The sequence below is a fragment of the Hydractinia symbiolongicarpus genome, chromosome 4, assembly GCF_029227915.1.
Source record: "Hydractinia symbiolongicarpus strain clone_291-10 chromosome 4, HSymV2.1, whole genome shotgun sequence".
Classification (NCBI taxonomy): domain Eukaryota; kingdom Metazoa; phylum Cnidaria; class Hydrozoa; order Anthoathecata; family Hydractiniidae; genus Hydractinia; species Hydractinia symbiolongicarpus.
This window is the reverse complement of record NC_079878.1, coordinates 2,184,734-2,195,347: the sequence shown is the minus strand read 5'-3', so window position 1 is coordinate 2,195,347 and position 10,614 is coordinate 2,184,734. Positions and strand designations below refer to the sequence as shown.

At 33.0% G+C, this 10,614-nt stretch overlaps 1 protein-coding gene across 1 annotated transcript; it reads left to right on the top strand.

Moving 5' to 3' along the window:
• The first annotated feature begins 3,931 nt into the window (after nt 1–3,931).
• LOC130640836 (serine/threonine-protein kinase Nek2-like) lies at nt 3,932–9,697 on the top strand. Its single transcript, XM_057447406.1, has 8 exons — nt 3,932–4,073; nt 5,434–5,651; nt 6,901–7,141; nt 7,231–7,440; nt 7,589–7,689; nt 8,204–8,286; nt 8,419–8,473; nt 9,332–9,697. The coding sequence occupies exons 1-8, from the start codon at nt 3,975–3,977 to the stop codon at nt 9,537–9,539; spliced, it is 1,215 nt and encodes a 404-aa protein (XP_057303389.1). The 5' UTR covers nt 3,932–3,974; the 3' UTR covers nt 9,540–9,697.
• Nucleotides 9,698–10,614: the final 917 nt, after the last annotated feature.

Sequence of the window (10,614 nt, the reverse complement as noted above, 5' to 3'; positions counted from 1 at the left end):
CAGGTGAGCAATTAATCACACGTCTGAAACGATTTAGGCGTGAAAAATTTTCACTGCAGTTAATTTGTGTGGTCATTTCTTCATAAAACATCAGAAATTTGGCTACTAATAGAGGCAGTTGTACTTGGTGTATAATATGAAAAGCTGCAACAAGGATACACAGATGGCACTTTTAAGGAATAACAAAATTTTGAACATCATAGCTATATAAAAGTTGCAACGAAAATACGCAGACGGTGCGAGTGTACATATTCTGCGTTTCCAGGTTTGTTTTAAGGGATTCTAGCATAACAACCTAAAAATTCTAGAATTTAACTATCTAAATGAATAAGGATATCAAAAATATGTTATAACCTATAAACACAGCAATAAAAATATGACAATAACGAATAAACTATAACGGAAGATGCCAGACGGTACAGGCCAGGCTGTAGAACAACAGAAAAAAACAGACTGCACAACTTCACTTCCGCAATGCTGCGATTACTCTAAATACCAATATAAAACCGTAATGTACTATATCGCACAGGCACAGCCAATCTTTTTAGCATGCTCGTCGTTAATCTTATTAAACATCGCCAAAGATGGTACGTTATGGTCGCCGAACCAAAAAAAAATCGGGGAGGAACTTCATCGCAGAGGATTCCCAATTTATTTCTCGGGGGAAAATTCGTCGGGAAAAATTTTGTGGGGAAAATGTAGCTATTTCGTAATTATCCTGACGAACTATACCCTTTAAAGTAGCTTGCTGTAAAAAGGTAAAAACTAATTTTTTTGCTAAAAGTATTTGTTTTTAACCTTATAACTAAAAAAAAAAGATATTGTGCAGTATAAAAATCTCAAAGACGGAGCTTTTGTTTACAATTCTCAAGAACATTTCGTGCATCCACTACAATGCGCCATTGACGCGGTAAAATTCAAGAGAAATTCGTTTGTTTTGAATGAAGACGTGGACACTATATTATGCAGCCATAAAACAGCACACCATCAGCGAAGCAGACGAGAACTGAAACACAAATTGAGTTCTACCTAAACTTGTCATTTAATATATGTATGTAGTTAGTATATTTTAAGCAAAAAGTTGTTTATTGTCAGTACTATAACTAGCATAGCTATATAGCTAGCTTTACACATCTGAAAGTCTTGGAAAACTTATATTTGAGGGATCCCTTAAATTGAGTTATAATTCATTCAATACTTACAGTTTTTTGACTGTGTTGTATTAGTTTTTCAAAGCGGTTGCTATACAACAGGAAAATAAAGGCAAGAGATTTCACAAGGCTATAACTTTAGAATATTATTGCTAGAGATAGGCCATGATGTATACCATCCATATTATGTCTAAACTATTGGCTTTCATGACGATCTGAAACTCTGGTTTTACGGTTTTGACTAAGCCATCCTCTGAAACAACTTTTCAAAAAATTCCTTCAAACTGAGCGGTGGGAGTTATTTGTGCAGGGTCAAGCAAAAAAGTATAAGGGTGCCGATAAGCCGCATACGCTATAAAAAGTGTGGGAGTTTTCGGGCGAGTTTGGCTTTTTGGAAAAAATTTGAGTATTCCCCGAAAAAAACCGCAAAGTCCCGAACAATGCCCGAAAAACAGACACTAATATAATTCAAAAAAACTATAAAAATTGAAATTAGCTTACTATTTGGTAGCAAAGTTCTTAAAAGAACTGTTTTTGATGGTTTTTGATAAATATAAACTTTATTAACTCCTTTCTCTTCAAGTGCCTTCTTCCCAACTATTGTCCGCATGGTTTGTTACAAGGAATTGCATTTAGGGAATGTTTCGGGGGACAACCGCCAATTTTATTCGAAAAATCGCCCGAACTTGCCCCTATATATGCGGGTGTTTGTGGCTTATCTGCACCCTCTTTAAAAAGTATGTGGCTGAAACGTCTTACTACTACTATTACTACTAATTTATTTTGTTGCGCAGGTTAAATACAAACGCAGCTAAAAGCTGATGTGGACCTACAACAAAATATTAAAAATAAACTAAAAAGCGTAAATAATAAAAACGACTCATGGCGTATAGAAGGTTGTAGAGCCTAGTTGCGTGATTTAAGTCTCGATTTTGTGATTAAAATGGTTGCAAAACTTTCCAACTTGTCTTGGATGTGGCTGCTTTAAACATCACCATGTACTTCTTTTTCTATTGCTCAAAATGTAGGTGCAACATTAGAAAGACTCGGTGAAGCGAATCAACAAAGAGGATCTATGAAGAAGACACAAGCAACAAATTTTCTTCAGTCTGTTTATTTTTATAAAAATGAAGGTTAATTTTGTCTTTATTGACTGATTACAAAGTTAACAAAAGATTAGCATGTCATAACCCTACAGTGCACAAATTTTCTTATCAGTGAGCTACTCTAGCTTTGTTTGGGCTGTCTGTTTTGTAAAATACGCAATTTTCAGTACCAGTAGAATTGGTAATATAGTAGATTCTAGACTTATGGCTAAGGATATCATGACAGTAAACAGAAAAAGTTGGTAAGATAGGTGAAGCTAAGATTTTTGTTACCTTTTCCAGGTTATTGACCAGAGGTACAATATTAATGCAAATCTGAAGAATTACCGTTTAGGTCTTTCGTGAAGGACGCCCACACAATTTTTTTGATTTTTAATTCCCTTTATTCCCCTCGTCCATACCAGTTTCTTTTTTCTAAAAAAATGTGTGAACAAAAACAACTGCTAAAAATTCTCTATTTAAAATTCTTATGTATATGGATAACAGAACAACTTGTATAATGCTTTTTGTAAAGACAACCAAATCAACAAGAAATGCCAAAAAAATTCTCTCCAAAGTATTTCCGGTTATGGCTGAACCTCTCCCTTTACCTGCTTTTGCCTCCATTTTTGCTAACCCCTAAGGTGCAGACGTTAATGACAAGTTGTTCTGTTATCCATATACATAAGAATTTTAAATAGAGAATTTTTAGTAGTTGTTTTTGTTCACACATTTTTTTAGAAAAAAGAAACTGGTATGGACGAGGGGAATAAAGGGAATTAAAAATCAAAAAAATTGTGTGGGCGTCCTTCACGAAAGACCTAAACGGTAATTCTTCAGATTTGCATTAATATTGTCGTTAATGATGACCCCCTTTATTAAACGTCCCCTGTTGAAATATGATGTAAATATCCAGGACGTTAAAGAAGTTATGAAATATATAGCTCATTTAATACCTGTAACAATATTTGTTATATTTTTCTAGTAATCACTACAAAGCTCTTGCACACGCATTCTCCTTATCAGCAAAAAATTAAGAGACCTGGGACGAGTCAACGAGTGTTTTGTCAAAAAAAAATGTGTTAGTCAATTTACCTTTATAATATCTATGCATTGATAATGTTTGAATGCACATCCCTTAACAGGTCTAAAATTACTGATGATAGAAAATACCAAAATTTGCTATTACTTAAATATGACATTATAGTTTATGCAGCATAATTAAATCTGAAATACTTTAAATGTGAATATCTTGAAACAATTTACATGAAATTAGTTTTCAAACCACAAAAAAGCTTTCTAACGTGCACATGCAGATTTTTTATAGTGTTGTAGCAACTTTACATCCACCATAAATTTGCATATGCGCAGTAATCTTTTATGTGCAATACCTTTATTACGTATGCATGCCAAATGGTTCTGTACACTTGCAATAGTTTCTTTTCAGGTAAATCATGTTTAAATGACCATTTTTGGGAGGTGGGATTTCCTTTGGTAACCTCCAAAAAAGATATTGAACCTAAAATGACTTTCATTCTGCACTCTTTAAGAATTAAGATGGTTTTCATCCTGACCAGGTTGTACTGTTAATTATTTAACCAATTAACACAAAACCCCATGCATATAGATTCAAATCTGGTATTAAATTCCCACTTAATGTTGCTTTTGACTAATATAATTGATATTCCTTTTTAGTTATATAACATAAAAACTACACTAATAGTGATTATTAGGAGGTATGCCAAGTCACAAGCTAGAGGACTATCAAGTCCTCTCGACCATTGGTACTGGTGCGTATGGTACATGTCGGAAGATTCAAAGAAAGTCAGATGGCAAGGTATTGTGTTCTTTATTATTACCCCACTGCTGAGTATTTTCGAATGTTTACGTTTATTCGAACGTTCTCGGAAAATTTGATTGGTTTTTTTTTTCACGTGACCAGTCTATATGACGCCGTATTAACCGACATCAAAACAAAAACAAAACAAGAAAGTTAATTTAAAGTGGTAGAAAAATGTCAATTAATCCTTGTTTTCGTCTGGTAGACAATAGTTTATTTGACGATTTAAATGAAATAGACGAATTCATAGCAGGACAACAGTCAAAAGCTACAAAATATTGTAATACGTTTGCAGCAAACACCTTTTACGGATGCAAATGTCCCCGAAGTTTATGTAGCCCAACACAGTGGTCACAAAAATATTGATTCGTTAAGAAATAACAAATCAGCTAGTACCACTCACCGTTACAAAATGTCAAACATCTTGAGCTCAAATTATAACCAACTTGACGTACATAACCAATCGACAGCTCTTAATACTCCCAGTTCCACGCTGTCTTCAACCCTCTCTTCATTTTTTTCCGGAGGAAATTTTAACAGTTGTACATTTAATTTTAATACGAACACTCCACCAGCGAAACGACAAAGAATTGAATTTTAAAACTGTTTTGAAAATATTCTATTTTTAAAAGTTGTGGATCGAATGTCTGTGTACGTTCGAAATATAAAGAAAGTTACATGGTTTCCACCTAAGCCTTGTTTTTGTTAAAGACCCCTGGACTCTAAAACCTTTTTTTCATTAATGGTTATGAAATAATCAGTGGGGTAATAAATGACTTATTAACCTTATTAGCCTGTCTATACGGGAAAATATAGACCTCTGTCACTCGCATGGACCTCACTGCGTTCGGTCCATGACGTCATGACCTCGGTCTATATTTTCCCGTATAGACCGGCTAAACGGTTAATAAGCCATTAATATTGACTTGGGTAAAAAAATTAGCCTTCAGAACTGTTGCTGGAATACACCAAGCAAATGTTTATTGCTACTAATGGTCTTGCTTTTATGTGAAGAACAATTGCTGTTGTTTCTAGAAACATTATAAAGAAGAAATTTCTGGAGGCTAATTCTGTTAAACTTTTACTATGTTGACTATGTTGTGTAGTAGTGTTTTAAAGCTGAATTTTTGCATTTCGATGATTTTATCAGCGATTTCTAAGCAATATTATTCGGTTCTGTGGTTGCATTTTATTTTTTAACAAAGTTATAATAATATTTCACACCCTTAATTTTACACAAGCCTAAGCCTAAAAATTGTCTATTTTATGCAGGCTTTAGTTTAGACGATATAATTCAGTTTGAAGTAGAATCTTTTTTAGATTTTATAGTCTTGTATTTAATTGTTACCTACTTTAGATTCGTGTTTGGAAAGAATTAGATTATGGCACAATGAGTGATGCTGAAAAACAGTTGCTTGTTTCTGAAGTAAATCTATTGCGTGAGTTAAAACATGAAAATATTGTTCGTTATCATGACCGTATCATTGATAAAGTATCAACAAAAATATACATCATAATGGAATATTGTGAGGGTGGCGATCTTGCCGCTCTCGTAATAAAACATAAAAAAGAAAGGTAAAATTTCTATATTTTTTTTGTCAGAATTTTACATTTTAAAAAAATATACAACCATAAAAGCACGTAGACACTAGCCACTTTGTATTGTTGAACCTGCACCTTTTTTTTATGAAAGTTCAGTAAAAAAGAAACGTTTTAGTTACTATTATAACTATAATTTTATACATCAATATTTTTTGTAAAGATTATAATATTTTGTCAGCCTTTAAACTACCTGTTTGTCATTTTGAATAAATATAACTCGATATTCTTATAGTTTTGTCGAAACTTTTCTTATTAATTTTTGTACATAGTATTTTTAAATCAAGTAGCAAGTTTAAATCTCTTTATAAATAACAAGAAAATAAAAATAAAATTCAAGGCTCTACCATACATAGATGCATTTCTTTTTTGCGAACTGAAAAAATATCCTGTTTATTTTGTTGAAAATAATAAAGAAAACGGGAAAAAAGGAAGAGATTCGATAGTTTTAAAACATCTGAAATTCATTCTGTTTCTTTCAAAAAGTACATGTATATATAGGTATTTGAAACAATGTTTGTGTATCCAAGCAGTAGTTTTCATTTCTTCTATTTCCCCGGATGAGATAAGGTTTAGTTTAAGTGCAGAAACGGAAAGGTTACTTTATGAGTCATGTAAATATCTTTAGCAACTTCACATTGCGTCCCTACATTTTCGCAAATAAACTATTAGGCAAAATAAACTTTTGCGAATCACCAAATGTTTACTTTAAAAATATCCTGGGTTGAGTTTAAACTGAAACTGAAATACACCATTCTTGCCATGCTTGAGTATATTTACTTAATGCAAAATATCGATGCAATATAAAACAATACGTAAATCAATACATAATATAAACATAATGTGCAATTTTGAATTGAAATTAAAGAGAAATTTATTTCGCGTTTAAAACTTTCGCGAATTGATGCTCTTGGAAAATTTTGAATTATAAAATTTCGTGAATTTGGATAAGATTCGCAACTGTTTCTTTACCTAAAGAAGTATGCTTCATTTTAGTAGAGGATCAGTGTTTGGCCTTTTCACGTTTATAAACTCAACTCTATTGGACACAGTTAAATTATTGACATGACACTTTTAGTAGTAGTAGTGCAGTAGTCATAGCACAGTCCCTTTCCAAGTAACAGCTGCATAATTGGTCCTGGATCAAGCAGACAGATCAACTTTATCTTAGTATTTGTAGCTAAAATTACATTGTAAAACTGTCCATAAACTATTTTCTTTCTAGGAAGTATATTGATGAACCATTCATTTGGAAGGTGCTGTACCAATTATCATCCGCCTTGAAAGAATGTCATAATTGTTCAAAGGCGGGCAATACTGTCCTCCATCGAGATTTAAAACCTGCTAACGTGTTTCTAGACGGCAATAAGAACTGCAAGTTGGGGGACTTTGGTTTGGCCCGAGTTTTACATCACGAAACTAGCTTTGCTAAAACCTTTGTTGGAACACCTTACTATATGTCTCCAGTTAGTATTTCATTTTTGATGCATCAGTTTGTTTGTTTGTTTCGTAATTCCCATCTGTTTTCAGCAAATACGTTTTTTATCTTTTTAAGGAACTTGTCAACCGATCTAGTTATAATGAAAAATCAGATATTTGGTCACTTGGGTGTTTAATATACGAGTTATGTGCTCTGTTACCACCGTTCTTAGCAGCCAACCAAAAGATGTTAGCATTAAAAATACAGGATGGTCATTTTAAACCAATTCCATCTCATTACTCGAAAGATATGCAAAGAATAATAGAACGGATGCTGACTGTCGTAGTAAGATGTGTTGTTGTTGTTGTTGTTGTTGTCTTTAATGTTGCTGTTGTTGTTGTTGCTGCTGTTGCAGGTGCTGATATTTTGGTTGCTGTGTTTTCTTCTTCTTCTTCGTTTTTAAACGTAATTTTTGTGCATTTTTTGTATTTAGGAATCTAGAAGGCCGTCAATTCAAGACATTTTAAACTCTCAACTAGTACAGAAAAATATGAAAATGGGGAGAGATATGAAGATAGCTGCTTCTTCAGAAACGTAAGTTTTGAACTTATGGCTTCAAGGTATTTGAAAAGTTCATAAAAAATACATGCTTTTGTAAAAGCCAAAACTGATTAAAAACTCACATATGAGATGGGTAAATTAAAAGGTATCTGAATCAATAATTAATTATTGTATGTGGTGTTTTTACTCTTGTTTTGCCTTTTTTAAGTAAGAGAAAAGAACCTGTTTTTCACAACGCCCTGTCCCTTGCTTCTTATGATCATTGATCATAGAGCTATCACAATCATAGCTCTATTAGTTTTATCAGTTTTTTTGCTCGATGTTAGAATGTAATTTATATCTAAATCTACGTGTTGGTGATATACATACAAAATGCTAATGTAATACTTGTTTTGGGCATGTTATTTCACACATGGAGAGAATGTCACAAATTGTTCTAATTGAGAATGTTTGAATGGTCGTATTTTAACAGTTGAATCCGGGAATTAAAAAGAGAAATAATTTTTGATGAGCGATTGCTTACTGTATATAAGTTGTATTTTTTTAGATCCTCTGTAGTATTACAAAGAAGGGAAGAAAGTTTAAATCTGAGAGAACGTCGACTGGATGAACGGGAGAAGGAGCTGGAAAGTAAGTTGTCAATTTTTCTATTGCGATGTTTTAGCAGAAGATTTTATCATCGAAAGCAAGATCGTTTAAAATGTAAAGTTCTACAGTCTAGCTAAATAAATTGTGAATTTCTACTGGAATTATAATTTGTAGGACGCGAAAGACTTTTAGAAGAACGTGAACGACTTTCGAATGAAAAAGTTACTCGGTCAGTATCTATGCTACCTTTGATTTCATCAACACTCTATAGTGTCTTTCTCCATTCAGGTCTATTACATGTTGATCCTAACTTTTACTTGGCGTACAAAATTTTTGATAAGATTGGTGAATTTTGTCAAAGGGATGTCAAATCAAGCTAAGTAAAGAACAAAACTTATCAGATCCATTAAGAAGCAGAATTTCATCAGGTGATTTTAACAACATATTTGCTGCTGATACTGCATACAAATCTCTCCTTCATTAAATAGGATTTTTAAAATAGATATCTTTTTGTTATCATTCACCGAATTAATTCCATGACAAATTCAGCAAAATTGCCAATTACTCCACGCACCGAAAAAATCCTATTAGCAGCCAATCGTAAAATCAAATCAACGTGAAATTAAATCCACGCAAAAATTCCTCTACTAGATCTTTTTTAATACTTTTAATTTCCTCTCAAGTTGGACCCTTTTTAGCAATACCTGTCATTACGAATTTTTATAATTTTTGCTCTTTTTATTAAGGGAAAGAATTAGTAGGACTTCTGTGTGAGTCTAAGTCTTAACCTTTCTCCACAAGAAATTATAGGGATGCGCCCCTGACGCGCTGTGCCGGCTCTGTCAGAGACTGGAAGTATAGGGTTAAGTTCATTCTGGCTCTTAGCAAATGTCTGAAACGAATCACCTGACTAAACATGAGAAAGGACTGTTGTTTATAATATGTGTTATTTGTACCATCGATTTATGTAGAAGTTTAGGTCACAGGTTAAAGGGCCTCCTTCCCCTTTCCCCTCTTAAAAAAATTTTCGTCAATTACAACGTAAATAGAAACACATGTCAACTGTTTTCACTGCATTTTTGTTTAGCCCTGAACCAAGGTATTATACTGGACACAAGAGAACAACCCTGGATCAATTTCAAGACAAAGAGAACATGTTTTTCCACAAAGAAATTTCTAAGAATGCTCTCTACGGAGAAGATCGACACGAACGTGCGCTGCGATTCCTTGATCAGAACCACGCCCTTCCCCGTTATGAGAGCCGGCTAAGAGGTGCTTATGGAGGACTAAGGTGATAATGGTTTGGTTTTGCAAGAAATTCCTGCATCAATGTAAATTTTTGTTTTGAAAACTTTGAATTTATTTTGTTATTATTTGAGTTTTGGACAGTTGGTCATGCATGCAAAAACGCGAGTTGGAAGGGTTAGTAGTTTAGCTCTTTGCGACATGCATTTTAGTATTTATGCTAACTCTAATTCTACTAGCAGGTTTCGCTGAAATGCATGCTTAGAGGAGACTACCCCTTTTATTCTCCAAAAAATTTATGTTTCATTTATGTACAAATTTTTATGTCAAAATTTTTGGTGTATAAAGTCAAATGTCTGCATAGAATGAAAAGTCGTAAAGCGCACGATAAAAGTATTTGGAAGAGATGGAATAAACGTAACATTTTTTTAACGCTGTTTTTTTTTCCATCGAGCGAACATTTTACACGTGGTGTAAGAAACCCAGCTCTAGGTCGATTCCAAATGTATATGTTTTACGTTGTATGTATTATATTGAAAAATTTGATCGTGTTTGGAATGAATGTAAAGTTTTTAATTTTTTACTTGATACAATTTGCGATGTTTACAAAACGTCCAAATTTTGCAGAGAACGGAGGTAGATTTTTCCTGAAAAAAGTTTTTTTCAATATTCATTTTTCGTTCAAGTTTCTCTCTGCATGCATGTTTAAATTATTACACTGAAAATGCTGAGAGAAAGATTTATCTCTTCAAACTATCTGTGTATTATCACTCATTTTTTTGTACAGTTACGACTGAAAATTGTAAATATATTTTATTTCGTTTATAAGAAAAGATTCAACTTCAATTAGTTGTCATACTTTTTGAAGTTTTCGAATTTATCCCAAAACGGATAAGTTATACCTCGTTTTTAAGGCTTCTATTTCTCAGTCCGATAAAAAAAATAAAAAACCTGGATTTAAGGTTAGTGTAGGATTATATTAGGGAAACTGCAATTAAGGCGAATCTTTTTCGTAAGAGAGAAGACACCGAAAATACCTTTCTCTATTCTCTCTATATTAAAAAGGAAAAATCTCTGTCCTTCCTTATATCAAAAAGGAAAAATCTCTCTCCTCCCTTATATCAA